At 39.1% G+C, this 23054-nt stretch overlaps 1 protein-coding gene across 1 annotated transcript in view; it reads left to right on the forward strand.

The window, feature by feature from the left end:
• The window catches only part of CEP192 (centrosomal protein 192), a 131517-nt gene that overhangs the window by 278 nt on the left and 108185 nt on the right, over nt 1-23054 (forward strand). The window contains exons 2-7 of the mRNA XM_019668227.1: nt 534-718; nt 5916-6083; nt 6765-6890; nt 14632-14795; nt 18812-18861; nt 21285-21405. Coding sequence (XP_019523772.1) covers nt 5920-6083; nt 6765-6890; nt 14632-14795; nt 18812-18861; nt 21285-21405 — 625 coding nt within the window. The 5' untranslated portion in view covers nt 534-718; nt 5916-5919. The remainder of the gene's footprint in view (nt 1-533; nt 719-5915; nt 6084-6764; nt 6891-14631; nt 14796-18811; nt 18862-21284; nt 21406-23054) is intronic.

Below are 23054 nucleotides of genomic sequence, written 5' to 3' on the forward strand. Positions count from 1 at the left end.
AGGCGAGCCGGGTTTGGGCCTCAACGATCGGTCCACCCATTCGCACCGATCCGGCCGCCACGCTGATTTCCGCTCAGTGAAGTTATTTGGACGTCTGTGTGTCTGATGCTCTTAGCCAAGCATGATTAATCGGCTCTGAAAGAAACGGGTTTTGATTTTGGAGGATCATCCTTGTGTCTCCCTTTCACGTGGTGAATTCCCAGCTCTTGAACAACGAACCCGCTTTGCTCTGGAGTTCCTTGTTGCAAAGTGCTCTATTGATCCGCTATGTTGGCTTCATATGTGTCGTGATGGGCGATTCTGCTTCTATTTTTTGTTTAAAACTCTGACCCAGGAAGTCACGTTGTTGGCTAAATGCTGAGGGGTCTACCAGTGTCACCCATAATTCACTTTAGTTTTGGTTTCTGCTAGGCGGCATTCACATTTACTCCCAATACCTTTCCTATATTTCTTGTATCTGATTTCTTTATGAAAAAAAAATGGTGAAATATAATTTTTAACGTAACGCTACTTTTACTTTCTCTTAATTGCAGACTTTGTTTAGTAAAACATGAGATCCCTTTCTAATCAGTCGTTTGGAGGACAGCTGTTTTTATGACAGTAATTCCATTTGCTGTTACCATTTTGAGGTTATTCGACTGGAGTTTTTACTGCTCCAAGATCAACTTTTTCTCCAAATTTCAGTTTTGTGGGCCAAGTTTGCAGTAAGCTTTAAAAGGTAATACAGTAAATATCTACCTAATTATAAAATATATCTTAAGATGCCAAGAGTGAATGATGAATATTGGGAACGTTTGACTATGTATTTTTTCCATAACATATACTTTTAAATGTGTTTAATTGTACACATAGATAGATCTCCAGTTAATGACTATGGTAAATGTTATTTTATATATTCAGAAATGTAATTAAAGCAAGTAAATATTAGTAAACTCAAATGCAGTATTTTGAGGTTACTGCTTTTAGGAAATAGCAAGAGAACTCCCAAAGATGGCTACTTAGTTCAAATACAGAGGGTATCAAAAAAATGTATACACATTTTAAGAAAGGAAAACTATTAACATTGTAATACTGAACATATACTGATAACAAAAGATGAATACAAGTCAAGTTTGACTTCTGCAGTTACAAGAGGTGCTCAAAATAGTTACATTAACGTCCAGACATTTCTGTTTGTAGCAAACTGCTGCTTGAGCAACATTGACCCAAGTGTCCGCTTGCATACCTTTTTTTTTTTTTGGCACCCCAGGAATAGTAAAAGGAAAGATAACATTTTCTTCTCTTTAGGTGATGAAGGTGGGGGTGGTTAATGCAATACAGAGGGAAGTTAGGGACTATTTTCCCTTCTGGGAAAGCTTTATGAATGTGGTACGTCTATGGATGGTGTAGAACAAGTAATCCTTTCTGGAAATGAGAGACTAGGTGTTAGATTACACCTTGTGGAATCTTCCACTGGGTTGTGTTACTACCTTTGCGCGGAAAGCAATGCTCTATACAAGCACTTAACACTGTGTATCATAATTGATAAGGATTGTCAGCAACCTGAGGGGAACTGCCTTACATATTTTTGCATTCCCAGTGCTTAGTAGAGTGTTTCATGGTTTGTGTTTGATGATTGTTGCATGAATGATCTTTGCTTAATATCTAAATTTTCTTAGATTTTACTCCTAAATAGGAATAACCCTTAAAGAGTTTAGTATATGCTTTAATGCGGCTTATATATCTGTAAATGAATAACTTAGTAATTACAAGACTAGACATGTAGAAGCTGGTTGGAAGACTTGTTGCGATAGTTTAGATTAAAAAGTGATAGGTGGCAGGCGGTGGGAACACAGAAGGGGGTCTCCGGTCCAGACATATATTTGGAGTTAGAAGCATTAGAATTTGGTAACTAATTGAAACAGCAAGAGTGATCAGATGGTCCCACTAGTTTGGCTTGTAAAGCAAGAGACTATGGATAACATTGATCAAAACTAAAGATAACAGGAAGAGTGGGTGGAGAAGGGTAATGAGTTTGGTTTTATATTTGTTGGCTTTGCATTATTTGGGAGACAGAGGTAAGGTATATGTCAAAGAGCCATTTGGAAATATGAGTATAGATTTTAGAATAGAGGTCTGCGCTGAAGGTGATTTAAAGATGAGTGAGATGGCATTAGTGCAGAAGAAAGAATAATCTGGGCCTCACTTGCCTGGGTGTGAATCCTCTGCTCCATTTGCACTGGGTGGCCTGGAAAAGTCTCTTAATTCCCTTTCTTGGCCTCAGCTTCTTCAATAGTAGGGATAATGGCTACCTAGCAAATTTGGTATAGGGATTAAAGAAATCTATATACGAGGTCTGACAATTAACTTCACGAACTTGTTGCAACGATGTTGCTAACCTATTTTGATATCAGAGGAATTATTCATTATGAATTTGTACCAACTGGACAAACAGTTAACCAAGTTTACTATTTGGAAATCCTGAAAAGTCTGCGTGAAAATGTTAGATGACCCGAACTTTTTGCCAACAATTCATGGCTCTTGCATCACGACAGTGCAGCAGGTAACATGACACTGTCTGTGAGGGGAGTTTTGAGCCAATAAACAAATAACTGTATTGGAACACCCTCCCTACTCACCTGATCTGGCCCCCAATGACTTCTTTCTTTACCCAAAGATAAAGGGAATATTGAAAGGAAGACATTTTGATGACATTCAGGACATCAAGAGTAATACGACAAGAGCTCTGATGGCCATATAGAAAAAGAGTTCCAGAATTGCTTTGAAGGGTGGACTAGGCACTGGTGTCGGTGCATAGCTTCCCAAGGGGAGTACTTCAAAATTGACCGTAGTGATATTTAGCAGTGAGATATGTAGCACTTTTTCTAGGATGAGTTCTCGAATTTAATTGTCTGACCTCATAGAATACATAACATGTTACTTGATAATTGATACTATATGTCAGCTAGATAGCTAGGGGATAGAGATTCTTGATTTTTTTGAAATTTTATTGGGGAGTTGGGGGAGGGAACAGACAAGTTGCTGTCCTTTTGTTCTTCAGTCTAGTTGTGAAGGATGTCGCTTGGTATTATCATTGAGCTCTTTCCGGGTGAGGCAGATCGGTCACCGGCCATTGGATGGCTGCTCATGGCAGCTCATGCTGGCTGCCAGCCACTCACGTGGCTTAAGGCAGCTCACTGCAGCCCCACTGCAGCCTACGCCGTCGCCGGCCACTCACGGCAGCCCAGCTCCAGGTAGAGCTGTTGTTTGCCATCTTAGCTGTAGAGGGCGCAGTGTCACTGGCCCATGTGAGATCCGAACCAGTGGCCCTGCTGCTCAGAGCTCGCGCTCCCAAGCCAACTCTTAACTAACTAGCCACTCAGCCGGCCCTAGATTATTTCTTTCAATTCAGTTTTTCCAACTCATGTATCTAGCCAGATATAAGGTACTGAGAATACATGGGTGAACAAGATAGACTATGGAAGGAAGAGTGGAGGTATGGAGACAGTTTAGAAGGCTGTTACAGTCAGTATCCAGGCAGGAGATGGTGGTGACCTGACCAAGGTTGTAGCAGTGAAAGTAGTGAGAAATATTAGATTCTGGTTCTATTATTATGGTATAGCCATTGGAATTTGCTTAGGGATAGAAGGTGTGTGTGTGTGTGAGAGAGAGGAGTCAATAATGATTAAGGTTTTTGGTCTGAGCATCTAGAGAAGGGAGTTGTCATTTTCTCTGTGGGGAAGATTGAAGAGTAGGCTTTTCTTGAGGGGATTGGAATGAAATGGAGTCAAGATTCAGGTTTAGGTGCCTGTTAGATATCTAAGTGAAATGTCAAGTAGGTAGTTGACTATCTGAGGTTCAGGGGAAAGGCCCAGGCTGGATACATAATTTCATATAGTATTTAAAACTTTGAAACTGAGGGCTGTCACCAGAGAAGGTGGATAGATGGAAAAGATGCAGGAGGAAGCGGTGAGGTATCTACTGTGTGGGGGTCCAGGAGATAAGGAGGAACCTGCCGAGGAGAAGGAAAAGAAGCAGCTGCTGAAATTGGAGAACCTAGCCAGTTGTGTCTTTGGAAACCAAGTGAAGAAAGTATTTCTACCAGGAAAGAGTATGAATCCCATACTGTTAGGTTGAAGAAGATGAGGACTGAAAATTGACCATGGGATTATGGAGTTTGGCAACAGGGAGATCAGTGGTGATGTCGACAAGCATTTTGGTGGGGTGGTGGGACGAAAGCCAGCTTGGAGTGAGTTTAGATGACAGGAGTGGAACTGGATGGCCAGTAGTGCTTCCTTTTTGGAGGAGTATGTGGTGAAGGGATCGCAGATAGATGTGGTAGCAGTGCAGGTATGAGAGAAGAAAACTTTTTAAAAAGATGGGAGAGGGCTGGCCGAGTGGCGCGATGGTTAAGAACTGGCTTGGGATGCCAGAGGGCCCCGGTTCGGATCCCACATATGAGGGCCAGTGACACTTCCCTCCACAGCTAAGATGCTGAACAACAGCTCATCCTGGAGCTGGGCTGCTGTGAGTCGCCGGCGACAGCGTAGGCTGCAGCCCCTGATGCAGTGGGTTGCCATGGGCTACCGTGTGTAGCCAGCAGCCAGCGTGAGCGGCCAGCAGCCGCAGTGAGCGGCCGTCCAGAAGCCGACGACTGATCTGCCTTGCCCGGGAAGAGCGCAATGATGGTGCCAACTTGGGCCAGTAAAGCAACGTCCTCCACAACTAGACTGAAGAACAAAATGACAGCAACTTGTCTGTTCCCCTTCCCCGATTTCCCCAGCACTGTTCCCAGCCCCCCAATTCCCGAATAAAAATCTTAAAAAAAAAAAAAAATATGGGAGAGCTAACAGCATGCTGGTGGAATTGACAGCACAGAGAGAAGATCTGACAATGTTTAAGAGGATGGCCAACTGATAGTGATTGTCATTGCATTGGTGAGAGGGGTTGAAATTAAGTGCAAAGTGGGAAGTGGGATTTTTTTTTTTTTTAAGATTTTATTTGGGAATTGGGGGAGGGGAACGGACAAGTTGCTGTCCTTTTGTTCTTCAGTCTAGTGGAGGACGTCGCTTCACTGGCCCATGTTGGTATTATCATTGCGCTCTTCCCGGATGAGGCAGGTTGGTCGCCGACTTCTGGATGGCCGCTCACAGCGGCTCTTGGCAGCTCACATCGGCTGCCGGCTGCTCATGCTGGCTGTCAGCCACACATGGTAGCTTATAGAAGCCCACTGCAGCAGGGGCTGCAGCCTACGCTGTCGCTGGCGACTCATGGCAGCCCAGCTCCAGGTTGAGCTGTTGTTCACCATTTTAGCTGTAGAGGGCATTGTCACTGGCCCTCATATGGGATCCGAACTGGGGCCCTGCTGCTCAGAGCTGGCGTCCCAAGCCAGCTCTTAACCAATGCGCCACTCTGCCGGCCCCTTAATTTTTTTTTTTTTGAATGGACTCACTTTTTAAACCATTTACTCATCCTTAACAGTAATCTCTAAAATCAGGGGCTAGGTTTTGCTGGTTTTTGTTTGCTTTTCCATGTTAGAATGAGTACTCAACTGGTAAACTTTTAAGTACATCCTAAAATCATTTGTATATGCCATCAGTGTTATGCCTTTTTTGCTTCTTTATAGGATCAGTTTGTGGTAATTCATATTCCTTGCTACATCAGTCTAAGAGTAAATTAAGCTGTGCTGTATTTCATTATTGTATTAATTATAAGAAGAGTTTGATTTTTATATTCTCAGCTATAAAGTAGCAAAGTATTTTGAGAATTACTTTAACTCAGAATGCTATCTAATAGTATCTCCTCTTGGAGATGTTCCAGAAATATGATTTTGTCCTAAGATTTATCAGTTTTGTAAGATTTATGATGCTTGTATTCTTAATCATTTAAAAAAGTTTATAGTAATATTTGATTTATAAAAACTTCTATTGTTGTAGCAAGATGGAAGATTTTCGAGGAATAGCTGAAGAGTCATTTCCAAGCTTTTTAAACAATTCATTAGTTGATAGTAGTGGGATTTTGGAAAATGTCACCATTTCTTCAAATCTTGGCTTGCCTGTTGCTGTTTCAACACTTGCTAGAAATAGATCCAGCACTGATAACAGGTAAGAATTGTTTGAACAGATGATTTTTTTAGGTCCATAAATCCTACAATATACTGATACATCTGTAAAGTTTCTCAGTCAAGCTTGAGCTTTTGCTTTATCTGAGGGAGATGGCCATATATGTGGAATTATGTAAAATTAATATGGAAAAAGATAAACTTTATTATCTCTGTATTCCATTGCCTTGTCAGTGAAGGGTGGGTGGTGTTAGGATTGGGTACCCATGACCTTTTGGTCTACTGATTATTTTTTCTGTCCATAGTGCTTTGGCTTTGCATTAGTTCAGCTTTAGTGGTGACTGGTAATTTGAGTTATATCTCTAAAAATAATGTGTACAGTTGCCCTTCTTATGTAATGTGTAAAATTTGCCCATGCTTAAATATCTAACCGCTTTTCCATCCTCCATCATCTTTACCTATGGAATGAAGGGGTTGGAATAATCCTGTAAAAACTGTTAGCTTTAAGATTTCTGTGACTCTGTTGCTTAATACATAGCAAACCCCACTGCTGATCTATTTCAGTGCTTTGCACATAGGATCATGGTTTTGAACACTGGGGCTCTCTATTTGTTTCACGACCTGGTGGTAGGCTTCACAATCATGCAGGCCTATGTCATGGTGAATTTTAAATGTGCATAATTTAATTATTAACAGTCAAAACAGATTTTTTTTGTTTGTGTAGGTATTCTGATATTCAGACATCTTATTTAGTAGAAGGGAGATTTTCAATTCCATCTGACTCATCTCCCAGTAGCCAGAGTGAAGCTGAACCAAGAGAGAAGTTACAGCTTAACTTCCAGGATGATGAGTAAGTTTGTACCTCCATGTTGCTTTCACTGTGTTAAAAGCGAGTTTCACTCAGTCTTGAGGAAAATGAAACTGTGATTGTGTCTCTGATTAATTCCAATCATAAGAATCTTTTGGGTTTTTTTTATATTATTTTTAAAATTTTATTTATTTATTTATTTTATTACTTATTAATTATTTATTTATTTATTAGTTTTTTATATTATTTTAACTATAAACACTTTAAATCTTTTGAAACACTTTTTCTGATTCCAGTAGTAATACATGCTCATTGTAAAAACAGAATTATAAGGAAGACAGTAAGGTCTGAAATCCCACTAACTGGCGAGTAGCCATTGATTGTATTTTTATTTATAGTCTTTGAGAATATTTTCTATGCACATATACACACACACATATATACATAGATATACATATATGTGTATATATATGTATGTATATACTTGTGTGTATGTACACATATACACACACACACCGGGGGTGCCAAAAAAAATGTATACAAGTGGACACTTCGGTCAACGTTCCTCAAGCAGTAGTTTGCCATAATCAGAAGTGTTCTGGACGCTGATGGTAACCACTTTGAGCCCTCTTGAAATTGCAGAAGTCAAATGTGACTTGTATTCATCTTTGGTTATTGGTATATATTGAGTATTACAATTTTAATAGTTTTCCTTTCTTAAAATGTGCATACATATTTTTGGCACCCTCTGTACATTCCACACTTAGTAGATTAGTTTATTAAGATAAATTCCTAGGATTGAAATTGCTGAGTTAAGAATATTTAATTTTAAACACTTAGAAATTACCACATTGCTCTTAAGAAGATTTGTACCAATTTATACTCCCGCTAGAAATTGTCTGTGAGAATGACTACTTCTCTGAGATCTTCCCAACATTTGTTGGTATTATTATTATTATTATTATTATTATTTTTTAATTTTATTGGGGAATTGGGGAAGGGGAACAGACAAGTTGCTGTCCTTTTGTTCTTCAGTCTAGTTGTGGAGGATGTCGCTTCACTGGCCCATGTTGGTATTATCATTGTGCTCTTCCTGGGTGAGGCAGTCAGTCTCCAGTCATTGGTCGGCCGCTCACAGCGGCTCCCAGCATCTCACACCGGCTGCCGGCTGCTCATGCTGGCTTCCAGCCACTCACGTAGCTCGCAGCAGCCCACTGCAGCAGGGGCTGCAGCCTACGCTGTCGCCGGCAACTCACAGCAGCCCAGCTCCAGGTCGAGCTGTTGTTCATCTTAGCTGTAGAGGGTGAGCGTCACTGGCCCTCAATGTGGGATCCGAGCCGCAGTCCTGCTGCTCAGAGCTGGCACTCCCAAGCGAGCTTCTTAACCAGCTGAGCCACTCTGCCGGCCCTGTAGGTATTATTTTTAATCTTTCATTTTAGTAGTAAAAAAATTTGTACAAATGCATACATACATAGATGAAAGTCTGGACATCTATAAACGAAAATATAAATGGCAGTTATCTATTGATGATGGTATTACAGGCAGTCTTAAAGTTTTCCATTTGAATTCAGAATTGAGTATTTATGGATTGAACATACTATAATGTTTATTCATTATTTTTATTTCTGTTGTGAATTGTCTCTGATAACACTTTTTAAGACTTTTATTAAAACTATAGCAGCATACAATATTATATTAGTCTCAGAGGTACACTATAATTATTTGAGATTTAAATACCTAAAGAAGTGATCACCATGATAAGTACAGCAACCATCTGACACTGTACCATGCTATCACAAATATTATTGATTATATTCCCCATGCTTATGTCCCCATGACTTATTTGTTTTATACCTGGAAATTTGGACGTCTTAGTCCCCTTCACCTTTTCCGCCCTTTAAAAAATTTTTTCATTACAGTTGACATTCAGTATTATTTTATATTAATTTCAGGTGTACAGCATAGTAGTTAGACATTTATATAATTTAAGAAGTGATCCCCTTGACTAGTCCAGTTACTCACTTGGCACTATACATAGTTACCATATCATTAACTGTATTCCCTATGCTTTACTTTACATACTCATGACTAATTTGTAACGACCAATTTGTACTTGTTAATCCCTTTACCTTTCTCATCCACCTACAGCCCTCTCCCATCTATCACTCCAACAAATCTAGCACCATCTGACACCATACATAGTTATTACAATATTATTGACTATATTCCTTATGCTATACCCTACATCCCCATAACTACTTTGTAACAAGCAATTTGTACTTCTTAATCCCTTCGCCTTTCTTCACCCACACCCCCAAACCCCCACTCCCATCTGCAACCATCAAAACGTTTTCTGTATCTGTGAGTTTGTTTCAGTTTTGTTTGTATATCCTGTTCTTTAGATTCCACATGTAAGCGAAATCACATTGTATCTGTCTTGCTCTGTCTGACATACTCCACTCAGCACAATACCGTCCAGGTCCATTCATGCAGCCACAGGTGGCAAGAACCCATTCCCTTTTGTGGCTGAGCAATATTCCATCGTATGTATATACTACCTCCACTGTATCCATTCCCCCATTGACAGACATCCAGGCTGCCTCCACATCTTGGCCATTGTAAACAATGCTGCAATGAACATAAGGATGCACGTGTTCCCTCGAAGTACAGTTTTGGGTTTCTTCAGATAAGTACTAGATTTGGGATTATTGGATCCTTCTTTGTTTTGGGTTATATATAGCCTTTGCTTTAAAGTCCATTTTGTCTGGTATAAGAATTGCTACCCCACCTTTTTTTTTTTTTTTTTTCATTTCCATTTTAATGAAATATCTTTTTCCACCTCTTTACTTTCAGTCTGTGTATGCCTTTCAATCTGAAATGAGTCTCTTTTGGCAGCATATGTAAGGGTTCTGTTTTCCTATTCATTCAGCCCTCCTATGTCTTTTGATAGGAGCATTTAATCCATTTCCATGGACACTAATTGTTGATAGATACGAAGGTCTGACAGTTAAGTTTGAGCACTTGGTGCAATAATGTTGCTAACCTTTTTTGATATCAGAAGGATTATTCATTATGAATTTTTACCAGCTGGACAAACAGTTAACCAGGTTTACTATTTGGAAGTGCTGAAAAGGCTGCATAAAAAAGTTAGACAAAGACGACCTGAACTTTTCGCCAACAATTCATGGCTCTGGCATCACAACAATGCACCAGCTCACACGGCACTGTCTTGTGAGGGAGTTTTTAGCCAGTAAACAAATAACTGTATTGGAAGACCCTCCTTACTCACCTGATCTGGCCCCCAATGACTTCTTTCTTTCCTGAAGATAAAGGAAATATTGAAAGGAAGACATTTTGATGATATTCAGGACATCAAGGGTAATATGACAAAGAGCTCTGATGGCTATATAGAAAAAGAGTTCCAGAATTGCTTTGAAGGGTGGACTAGGTACTGGTGTCGGTCTGTAGCTTCCCAAGGGGAGTACTTAGAAGGTGACCGTAGTGATAGTCAGCATGAGGTATGTAGCACTTTTTCTAGGAAGAGTTCACGATCTTAATTGTCACACCTCATATGTAGCTATTGCTATTTTGTTATTCATAATTTTGATCTTTTATTCCCCCCGTCTTAAAGAAGACCCTCTAACATTCCTTGTGATACTGGTTTGGTGGTGATGAACTCCTTTAGTTTTTTCTTGTCTGGGAAACTCTGTCATTCAATTTTAAATGATAGCCTTGTTGGGTAGAGCACCCTTGCTTGTAGGTCCTTGATTTTCATCACGTTGAATATTCATTCCAATCCGTTCTGGCCTGCAAAGTTTCTGTTGAGAAATCATCTGACAGTCTTATGGGAGCTGCCTTACAAGTTACTAGTTGCCTTTCTCTTGCTGCTTTTAGGATTCTCTATTTGTTTTTAACCTTTGCCATTTTAATTATACTATGTCTTGGTGTGAGTCTGTTTGGGTCCATCTTGTTTGGGACTCTGCCATTTCTGAACAAGTATGTCTATTTCCTTCACCAGGTTAGGGAAGTTTTCAGTCATTATTTCTTCAAATAGGTACTTAATTCCTTGCTTTCTGTCTTTTGCTGTGATGTGAATGTTGCTGTACTTCATGTTTTCCCAGAGGTCTCTTAAACTATTCTCATTTTTTTTTGGATTTCTTTTTCTTTTTGCCTTTCTGATTGGGTGTTTTCTGCTACCTTATCTTCCAAATTGCTGATTCGATCATCTGCTTTATCTAGTTTGGTGATTCCTTCTAGTGCATTCTTTATTTCAGTTATTGTATTATTCACTTCTGACTGGTTCCTTTTTATGGTTTCTATGTCTTTTTTTTTGTTTTTTAAGATATTATTGGGGAATTGGGGAAGGGAACAGCGTTGGGGAATCAGGGAAGGGAACAGCGTTGGGGAATCAGGAAAGGGGAACAGACAAGTTGCTGTCCTTTTGTCCTTCAGTCTAGTTGTGGAGGATGTCGCTTCACTGGCGCATGTTGGTATTATCATTTCGCTGTTTCCAGGTGAGGCAGATCCGTCACTGGCCACCGGATGGCCGCTCACGGCGACTGTTGGCAGCACACGCTGGCTGCTGGCCACACATAGTAGCCCATGGCAACCCACTGCCACAGGGGCTGCCCCCTATGCCGTCACTGGCGACTCACGGCAGCCCAGCTCCAGGTTGAGCTATTGTTCAGCATCTTAGCTGTAGAGGGCAGTGTCACTGGCCCTCATGTTGGATCCGAACCGGGGCCCTCTGGCATCCCAAGCCAGTTCTTAACCATCGCGCCACTCGGCTGGCCCTCTCTTGATGCGTTTTGATGGAGGTGAGGAGGTCTAGGGAAGTGGTCTTGTTGATCCCTGTTAATGGAAGATAAGAGACCCTCTGCCTCACTCTTGACTCCTGTTGGGGAGAGGGAGTGCTTTGGGGTAGCCCTTGCCTCTGTTGAGTAATCTGAAGACCTGGGTTTTTAGTCTGCATGAAGGACTTCCTGTGGCTACAGTGATGGAGGGTCTACAACCATGGCCTTAGTCAACCCTTGTGAGGGATGGCTTCTGTGACCCCTTCAGGGGTAGGGTAGATGTATGTGTTTCAAATGTCCTTATTCTAACCTTTGAATTAACTAATATTTTAGATGAGTTTGGAATTTAAAGATGAAAATAATTTTCACAAAATTTTGAAGTCATTGCTTCATAGTATGAGAAACTTGATGTCATTTTGATACTTGATCCTTTGTATCTGAACTATTTTTTTCTCTTCGGAAACTATTTTTTACAGTTCTTCCAGAGTGCCTGGTGAATGGGGTTTCCCCCACCTCCTCTACTCACTAAATTCTGATTGGCATCATTGGCATGAGTCCAGAGATTTCCGTGCTTTAGTTCTATATAATTATTACTTTGGCAACTTTCTATTTTTCTCTCTTCTCTTTTTGGAGCTACTGTTTTTGACTGCTTGGGTTGATCTAATTCTATTGGTTTTTTTTTTTTTTCTTTTTTCCTTTTTTTTTTTTTTTCAGTGCAAAAACACAATGTTCTAGATAAGTTCCTAATTTTTTTCATCCTTCTATTAAATCATTTGACAGTTATAATTTTGAGAGCTTTTTTTCTGGCTTTTCATTTTTAAAAATGGCTCCTTTTTGTGGATGTAATAGCTACTTGAATGTTTCTGAGGATTCGAATTGAGATTTTTCAAAGCTCTATTAGTTATTCCTTGTCTCTGGGGTTATTTGTTTTGTTTGTTCATCTTTATTTTTTATCACTTGAGCTGTTCCTTCTCAAACTGTGTCTGATTTGTAGCTGTCTTCTAGGTTGCTAGTATGGGCATTCTCAGCTGTTGAGTGTCCCTGTCTCATTTCTGTTAGGTCTCTGTGTGAGTGGTGCAGCACTCCTGGCCAGCTTCACTTTGGGGTGAGCAGGCTGCAGCGGGGACGTGGGGGAGGAATCTTAAATTCTTGCCAGCTGTTTAATGCTTTATTCTGGGTTTCTGTTACTACCATGGCTTCATTCTGCACAGGTGTTTCGTGTGCCTTGTCTGGAGAAGAGCCTTCTTCCCAGGTGTTCAGTGTCATGTTGACACTGCTGTGCTGTTTGTGTGGGTTGGGGAGCAGGACTGGAGTCCTGCCTGGCATGGTCATCTGACTGTCAGTCAGCTCCTCTCTCCTGCTCTTGCCTTCTGTCCTCCATCCTACTGTAGTCAGGAAACATGATTGCAGTTCTTCCAGGCAGATTTGCTTCTGGGTCCTATTCTTATTCTGGACCACATCTATTTCTTCTCCAGCATCTCCTATCTGCTTTTCAGATTCTAGAATCTGAGATGAGCTTGGGCTAGGACTGGTGGCTTTCATCCAGAACGCTTCACTTTTGTAGCTGTCCTTACTGGCCTTTAATGGGCTCCTTGAAGTTGCTTTGACATTTTTACTTGAAGCTTATGACTTAATTTGAAAGTGTTGATGGACTAATAAAAATAAGGGATAGCTATTGGTTTGAGGAAATAGATTTTGGGGGTTGTAGTGATTAATTTAGAGTGCCCTTAACTGTCTCTGTTACTCAGAGCTCTAATAGTCACACTACTTGCTTTTCTTAGGAAAGGGCTTTAAAATATGAAAATTAACTTAAGTGTTCCAAATTGTTTTTTATTTATTTCATGTCACCACCTTGATCCCCACCTTTTCTTTTTGTCTTCTCTACCACATGAATTTGTATCCATTTATAGTCTTTGCACCTACACCTACCCTCTATTTTATTCAGCTTCTATTTGATTGGGGTGAAACTTTTCTGTACCTACCTGTGAATTCACTTTTGATTTAAGTGAATGGCTTTTTATGTATTACAATAAAGAGGTGGGGAAGCTGGGAAGTAAGTTAGAGTTGGGGAGTTGCCTTAGGCACAGAGCGCTAGAATTTGGAATATATGGAAGGGCTATTTTCTTTTCATCCATCCTGGCCAAATCTAAGCCTGGCCCTAGGTATCAGTTTGTCAAATGATAGATTTATTGCATTTAGAGGCTTTTTCCTACTGTTCTATCCCTACCCCTCCTCTTGCCGGTGAAATGGCTATGGGCTGCTACAGACCTAAGACTTTTTACAGTAGATTAGGAGGAAATTTGCCTTCAAGGAAAAACATTTTCATTCATATATAAAATAACAGAGGTAGATAGAAAGATGAGGACAAGAACAGTGACAGGAGCTAACAGTAAAACTTTTAAAGCATTTAGTCGTCCAGAGAATTAGCTATTTGACAAATATACCAGCATCCTTTAAGTCTGTCTTGTTTTTATTTATTTATTTATTTTTTAGTTGAGCCATCCTGTCACCTGGTGGCAGCTCAGTGGCGGCTCAGCTCGGGCCGCAAATTGAACTGGCGACCTGTTGCTCAGAGCTGTCACTCTTGAGCGAGCTCTTAACCAACTGAGCCACTCAACCAACCCAAGTCTGTCTTGTTTTTAGAAAGCTGACTTTTTCTCTAGATATGTTAGGGTCAGAGATACTTATTTGGGAAAGAAAAAAACTTCATTTTATCACTTGAGAGGTATAGTAACAGTATGATAATGTATTTGATTTTGGTAGACTGTCCATCACTGGACCCAAAACGATGGTGCAGTCCCTAGGCCACCCACAGTGTTACCAGTTGTAGTTTCTGGCTGGTCCCAGAAATGTTTCTTTTCACTGTGTCCACTTTGTTCTTTTTGAGAGATAAAATACATAAATGATAAATGGGTATATTATAGATTTACCCAAGGTACCTAATATTTCATCACCATTTTGTTCCCTAATAAAAAATGTTCTGTCTTTAGGAAAAAGAACCATGTAGAAAGCCAACATTTGTCAGATGCTGTCCTCAAAGAGTCAACGTTTCCCAGCAATCTAGGAAAGACAGAAGAAGAAGAGGCTAAAACTGCAGCATCCTTTCAGAGCCAAGATCCTTGTGTTAAGATTTTACCACTGGAACAAGTGCAAGGTACTGAAGTATAAGAAATTATTTCTTAATGTATACATTTTAATTTCTTTTCTTATTTCTCTATCTTTAGACTGGTATTTATCTTAAGCTATGATGCTGTCAACTGAAAATGCTTAGGTTTGGCATTTACCTATTAAGATATATCATTTCCCTATTAATATCATATTTATAATACTTTCATAGGAAAAGGTCTCTTAATCTCTTATATGTCTTTACTGATTAAGCTGAAATCTCCTTTCCTTTGGAAATCCTGCTGTCTGATGGTCACAGCACACTTTATGTTCAAGACAAGGTGACTGTTTCCAATATACCTTTCACATTTCTCCCCACCAATTAATTTATAATCTTAATAATCATTTTTGTTCCTAAAATTATTTTTATAAGAATTATAAATTCTAAAATTATTTTTTCTAAGAAAACCAAGTTGAACACTTTGGAGTCATATGAAAAATTGGTATCCACTTAGATCTGGGAAAGAAATTACAAAAATGTGGGGAAATTTTTTAAATAAATAAATAAATTTAGACTTCTGCTGTCAGATTTAAATACTCTAAATTCTCTTTCTTCAAAGAAATCAAGACTGGAAATTGAAAACTGTATAATACAAACTTATGTAGCAAAGATAACTCCAAACTGTGGTTCAGTACTCAAAAAGCTTTGCTTGAGCATGTAGTCTTAAGATTGAAGAATGAATGCACATTTATATGTTTAAGTTAAACAATTGAAGGGATATTTGTATTTCTCCTGATGAAAAATATCAAATATATAAATATATATATGTGTGTGCATATATATATATATATATATATATATATATATATATATANTATATATATATATATATATATATATATATATATATATATACGCACACACACATACACAATACAAGTATGAAGGTCTGACAGTTAAGTTCACGAACTCATCCTAGATAAAAGTGCTACCTGCCTCATTGCTGAATATCACTACGGTTGCCTTTGAAGTACTGCCTCCCCTTGGGAAGCTATGCACTGACACCAGCACCTAGGTCCACCCTTCACAGCAATTTTGGAACTCTTTCTGGAATGGCCATCAGAGCTGTCGTCCTATTACCATTGATGTCCTGAATGTCATCCAAATGTCTTCCTTTCAATATTTCCTTTATCTTCGGATAAAGAAAGAAGTCATTGGGGGCCAGATCAGGTGAGTAAGGAGGGTGTTCCAATACAGTTATTTGTTTACTGGCCCAAAACTCCCTCATGGACAGTGCCACGTGAGCTGGTGCATTGTTGTGATGCAAGAGCCATGAATTGTTGGCAAAAAGTTCAGGCCATGTAACTTTTTCAGTCAGCCATGTCAGCACTTCCAAATAGTAAACTGGGTTAACTGTCCAGTTGGTACAAATTCATCAGGAAAAATACCTCTGATATCAAAAAAAGGTTAGCAACATCGTTTAACAAGTTTGCGAACTTAATTGTCAGACTCTTATGAAAGTAGTGTTAACGCACATACACAAGCAATAAAAGAAAAAATAGGTAAGTTGGACTTCATCAAAATGGAAAACTTTTGGGCCGGCCGAGTGGCTCAGTTGGTTAAGAGCTCGCTCAAGAGTTTGAGCTCTGAGCAACAGCGGTTAGAGTCCCGGCCCGAGCTGAGCAGCCGCTGAGCTGCCAAAAGGTGGCAGGATGGCTCAGCTAAAAAAAACAAAAAACAAAAACAAACAAACAAAACAAAACAAAATGGAAAACTTTTGTACTTCAGAGGACACTATGAAGGCAATGAAAGGTAACCAAAAATTGGGAGAAAAATATTTGAAAATCTTGTATATGATAGGGGACTAGCATTCAGAATGTATAGTTTTACAATTCAGTAAAAAGACAGATAATCTAATGGGGAAAGGATTTCAACAATCATTTCCCTAAAGAACTTGTACAAATGGCTAATAAACACATGAAAATATGCTCAGCATATTTAGTCGTCAGGGAAATGCAAATCAAAACCACGAGATACCACTTCATACATACTAGAGTAGCTATAATAAAAAAGATGGAAAATAGCAAGTGTTGGTGAGGATATGGAGAAATTGAAACCGTCATCCATTGCTAGTGGGGATGTAAAATAGTACAACTGTGGTGAAGTTAGACAGTTCTTCTAAACGTTAAAGATAGTGATTCAGTAATGTGATTCATCAATTCCAGTCCTAAGTCTGTATCCAAGAGAAATGAAAACATGTCCATACAAAAACTTGTACGTGAATGTTCAGAGCACCATTAGTCACAATAGCCAAAAAGTGGAAATAATTTAAATCTCTAAGAACTGATGAATGTGTAAACAAAATATAGTATATGTTCGTTCATATAGTGTAGTAGTATTCAGCCATAAAAAGGAGTGAAGTTTGTGCTCTACAATGGATGAACCTTGAAAACATGGTAAGTGAAAGAAGGCAGACATAAAAGACCACATGCTGTACGAGTTTATTTATGCATAGGTAAATCTATAGATATACAATAGGCAAATTGATAGAGACAGAATGTAGATTAGTGGTTGCTGGGGCCTGAGGGGAGAGGAGTAACTGACTGCTAATGGGTACATTTTTTTTTCTGGAGTAATGACAATATTTTGGAACTAGAGTGAATATGGTTGTACAGCCTTGTGAATATACTAAAAGCCACTGAATTTTAAACTTTATTTTTTTATTTTTTATTTTTTATTTTTTTAGCTGAGCCACCCTGCCACCTGTTGGCAGCTCAGCGGCAGTTCAGCTTGGCTGGGCATCGAACCGCTGTTGCTCAGGGCTCAAACTCTTGAGCAAGCTCTTAACCAACTGAGCCACTTGGCCGGCCCCGAATTTTACACTTTAAAAGGGTGATTTTATGACATACAAAATTTATATCAGTTAAAAAAAACCAAAACTCTCCATATACCTATCCCATAGCTTCAATTAGTATAAGACTTTGTCATACTTGCTTCATCTCTTCTGGTTTTTTATTACTTTTTTTCTTGTTATTGAAAAATTCCGGACATCATTTTATTCCTACATATTTCAGTATATGTATCTCTGAAAATATGGACATTATATGACATAACCACAGTGCTATTAATACTACTAACAAACTTAATTCTTTTATCATACATTACTCTAGTCCATATTCAATTTAGTAATTATCTCAGTTGGTTAGCTTGAATTGGGGCCCAAGGAAGGTTACATTATGTTATGGTACATTAGTCTTAAGTCAATGCATTATTGAGATAGGCTAGCCTCAGTTACCCTGTAGATTGTCCCACTGTTTGGATTTGTCAGTTTGCTTACTCATGGTGTCATTTTTCTTGTTTCTTTCTTCCCCCTATCTTCTGTAAAATATGACACTTTAAAGGTTTGATTAGATTCATATTCAAGTGTTTTTGACATGTGTATAATTTTTTACATTTCCCCACCCTAACGGTTTTTAAATTTAACTGACCAATGATGGGTACCAGAGCATCATTTAAAAGTGCTGTGTTTATGGGCTGGCCGAGTGGCGCGTTGGTTAAGAACTGGCCGCCCCGGTTCAGATCCCACATATGAGGGCCAGTGACACTGCCCTCCACAGCTAAGATGCTGAACAACAGCTCAACCTGGAGCTGGGCTGCCGTGGGTCGCCGGCCACTGTGTAGGCTGCAGCTCCTGCTGCAGTGGGTTGCCATGGGATACCGTGTGTGGCCGGCAGCCAGTGTGAGCTGCCAGCAGCCGCTGTGAGCGGCCGTCCAGAAGCCAGTGACTGATGTGCCTCACCCGGGAAGAGCGCAATGATGGTGCCAGCTTGGGCCAGTGAAGCGACGTCCTCCACAACTAGATTGAAGAACAAAACAACAGCAACTTGTCTGTTCCCCTTCCCCCGATTCCCCAATAAAATCTTTAAAAAAAAAAAAGAGGGGGCTGTGTTTATTTAAAGGGAAAATTGTTTTTGTTCTTTAATTCGCTATTTTTAGATATTTTTGGGTATTTAGTAAGTGAAATAACTTGGTCTCTCAGTTTTTATTTTTGTTTTCTTAAACAGACTCACCTGATGATTTTTGTTTACGATCATGGATGAATAATGAGAATAAGGTAATCTTTTATATATTTGTTATCAGTTTTTCAAATATTAAAAGTGAAATTTTCCGTTTCACATATATAAATGCTAAGTAGTACTAATAATATTAATTAGAAGTGTTGTACTTGTACAACAAAGCAAAAATCCAAGGTACTGCTCTAAGTAGGCAGTTGAAAGTAGTGCTGGTCCAGGGGCTGCGTATTCCTGGGTTTCTTGTGTGATCAGGACTGGCTGCCCCTCTGCTCTACTTCAGTCAGTACCTGCTTCCTCTAGAATGTTGGCTTCATGAGGGTAAGGGTTTCTCTTTGTTTCATTTAGTGTATCCTGAGTGTCTGGCACATAGTTGGCACATATTCAATAATTTGTTGAATGATAGGGAAGCTATCTTTATTTGTAGGCAAAACAAGCCAACATTCTTAACATTTGTGATAAAAAAGAAGAGCGTGATCTTTCTTTGGGGTAAATTAAAAAAAAAGAGGACAACTCTAATGAGCTCACGTGGGATATATGTCTCCCCCTATGCAAATCACTGAACCAAAGGGTGGGTTAGCCTAAAACACTGATTTGTAAGCTGGACCTTAGGTTGACTTCTCTGTGTGTGTGTACGTGTATATATGTGCATCAGGGTCTATACATGCACAGATAGAGGAATGTGACTGACAACCCTCCCAGGAACACATGAAGTAAAAAGAGATGGGCTCCTCAAAGGAAGAGATGCTGAGCAGATAAACAATCTGTCCAACATAAACAGTGAAGTGGGATTTTAGGCTACAGTCTAATATTGATGAGACTTGTTTATAAAATATAAACTAAGTACTTTTAAAAATTATAAAAAGGAGGTGCGATTTTTTTATCGTCATAAGAATTTTTAAGATTATTTTTATAAAATGATTACAGAAGAGTTTAAAGTAAGAGTTACTTCCCTACGCTAGGGGTTGGCATACTGTAGCTCATTGTCCAAATCCAATCTGCTTCCTGTTTTTGTAAAGTTGTACTGGAACGCAGCCTACTCATTTGTTTCTTTATTGTTAATGGCTATAACAGCTGAGTTGAGAAGTTGTGACAGAGACTGTGCTGGCAAAACCTGAAATATTTACTATCTGGACCTTTTGTAGAAAATGTTTGTTGACCCCTGCTTCATAAGCTTACTCCCTGTATGTAACAACTAATAACTTGAATGGTGAAAGGTGCTTTTTATAGGAAACTCAGGTGTAGTCAAATTGAAATTGAGTCAGTAAGCATGATTTCTTTGAACATTTCAAAAAACATTGTTTGTAAAGAGAGAGAACATAACTTTTCACTTTGATAGGTAATTTATTTTCTTAGGATGGTTGAAGAATTGACTTCCTGAAAGTATTAGAAATCATTGATAATAAAAAAGAGAGACCATAAAACTGAAAAGCAACAAAAGTATGGAAACATGAATACTTGATAAAAAGAGAATGAAGTGAGAACAGGAGAAAAATAATTGTATTAAAAAACCTAGTGGGAGCTACTGTTGCATTTGACTTGTTAGTTTTGACTATCCTGGTAGTTAAGATAATGAAAGAGGTGTGTTTTGGTAGGTTGCATTGTCTAAGAGCCACACCACTTTAGCAGAATAGAGACTTTTCCAGGGTCTCTCTAGTTCAGTTGGCCCATATGTAAGGCACCAAACATGGCAGAGTGAACAGAGTTCTCAGTAGCATCTATGACCAAAAAGGCAGAGGTGTTTTACATATTGTTCTTATACAGATTTTTCCCCCAGTTTTTTATTATGAAAAAATCTAACACACAGGGCTTCTATTCCACAATCTAAGGTCCCTGGTGTCTTAGATCTTTATGAGCATAATTCAGCACTGCCCTCTACAAGTATGTAATTGCGTTGAGAGGCTGTGTTTTTTTCTTAAAAATTAGTGTGCATTTTGCAGTCTAGTTTTTAAGATGGCATTGTTTGATATATAATATGATTGTGAAATAAAATCAACACTTAGAAGGAAATATTACATTTTATTCTGGGCCCAAGTATCCTTAGCAAACTACTGTATGCCCTTAGGGTTACAGGGTCCCTGGACTGAGGAGCAGAGAAATCAGTCGTTCCAATGTAAGTTGCTGAGTTCAACTATGCTGTTATCTCCACTTCCTATCACAAGCCTTGTGTTGCTCAAAATCAGTTGTATATTAGTATAGCAACTATATTACTAGGTCTTCCAAACATGTGCACTGTTCGAGACACTAAATTTTAGGGATATCTTATGGGGTGGGTCAAGGGAGGGAGGTTGCATTGGAAGTTGCATGATAGGAAGAAAGTTATTAACACATGTAAAACAACTAGCCCTTCATTGCCTAAATTGTGAATTAAAGATACTAAGCACATAGGCGGTCCTTTTTGCAGCCTTGTACTATAGTCTTCAAAGCAGTGAGTGCACTTCTCTTACATGCATTTTATTTCTTACAGATGATGGTTCCTGATGCTGGAAAACATTTTGAAGACAAGAATCCAGACAATGACTTAAGCCAGACTAGTTTACTAGAAAATGAGAAACTTATGTCACTGACAAGCTTGGAAGATTATTCTGGTACTGTAAAGTAACTTGTGTTTTCCTAGCCCTTACCTTGCCACTCCATTACTTTCTGCCTCTTGGTTGCAGTAGTTCTTATGCCAGCTTTTTGTTTGTTTGTCTTCTCCTTCACTTCCTACTTACTAGTAATTAAATGGCCACTTCTGTTAAGTGATGGAATTTTAAAAACTTATTTGTATGTATCAATCCTGATACGATTATATTCATCCCTCAGTTTAGTGTCATAAGAGTACAAAGTGGTCACCCTAGGTTTCACTCAGTATAAAGCACTATGTTAAGAAATTGGGAGAATAATGAAATATTTAGCTCTCTAAAAGACCTGCCAAGTAAGAAAAGAGAAGCATAGCTAAACCTCTAACTGTATTAAATATATCTCAACAGAACAAATTGTCGTCGCTGCGGAGCCAACATGAGGGGGAACCAGCGTCTTTAATCAGCAATAGCAACCATTATGTAGAGGTTTTGAGGGAGGAGAATGCACAGAAGTGCACATGCTCCCTCCCCCAAGTGCAAGTTATGCTTACATAAAAGGTTTTTGTAATCGGAGCCTGGCACCTGTGCAGCAGGCTCCGGAGTCAAGGTCCCTACGTCTGGGGTCAGGGTTCGTACATCAGCCTGCACACTTCTGGACAGTCTGGGCCCCATGCCCAGGGCCTCCGCTCATGTGTGCCTGAATGTGCCCGGGCCCTGTCACAGGAATCGTAGGAGGGTGACAAATTAATTCTGATTGAGGATGGTACCTGTGAAGTTCTATTGAAAGAGGATACAATTTTTCCTCTTTCTTGAAGAGATCTGTGATAGGCCTTAATGTAGACACGGGAAGAGAAGTATTGGGTCGTTGGGAAAGTCATGACATATTTTTCTATGTTTTTCAATGCAAAAATGCGTCATGACTTTCCTGACAACCCAATATATTTCAGGAAGTGGAAACAGCTTCAGCAAAGACCCTATTTGGGGGGAGTGGGGAATGGCATATAGACTATATTTTGGGAATGGCTGGTGGATTTGTGTGGCAGGTTTTCAGCAGTAGGAGGCTCAGTTGAGGAATGAACCCAGAAAAGTAGGCAGGGACCAAGTTATGGCTTTGAAGTGCAAGCTAATGGGCTGAGTGAGATAAATAGAAATAAATTCAGGATGAAGATTTTGATGCCAAAAGTTTTAGATATTTTTGGATGGTGGAATTGTGGATAAGGAATTGTTGACCTGAATTTATACAGGTCTTTATTTTAGTATGCTAGACCCACAGAGGTGAAATGGCTAAGTCAAAGGTTTTGAGCATTTTTAAGGCTGTTAGTGTCGATTGCAAAATTACCCTCTTGAAAAGGCAGTGATGACTTACAATACCATTAGTAGTGATTGAGAGTTCTAGTTTTATCTTGCCCCTGCTGGGCTGGGTGTTAAAACATTAAAAATCACTGTCAGTGTTGTTGTCTTTGTTTATTTGCAACTTCTTGGTTTTGGTGGAGGTTGAATATTTTTAAATCATATCCATCAGCATTCAACTTTGTTATATCCTTTTTTCTTACTGCTTTCTGAAGATCAGAAGTTTTTTAGGTTTCATTTGACACTTAATCATTGATTCATCTAAAATTTATTTTTACTTCTACGATGGGCTTAACTATTCTTTTTTGATAGAGTTACCCATT

The sequence above is a fragment of the Hipposideros armiger genome, unplaced genomic scaffold, assembly GCF_001890085.2.
Source record: "Hipposideros armiger isolate ML-2016 unplaced genomic scaffold, ASM189008v1 scaffold_522, whole genome shotgun sequence".
In the NCBI taxonomy this organism is placed as follows: domain Eukaryota; kingdom Metazoa; phylum Chordata; class Mammalia; order Chiroptera; family Hipposideridae; genus Hipposideros; species Hipposideros armiger.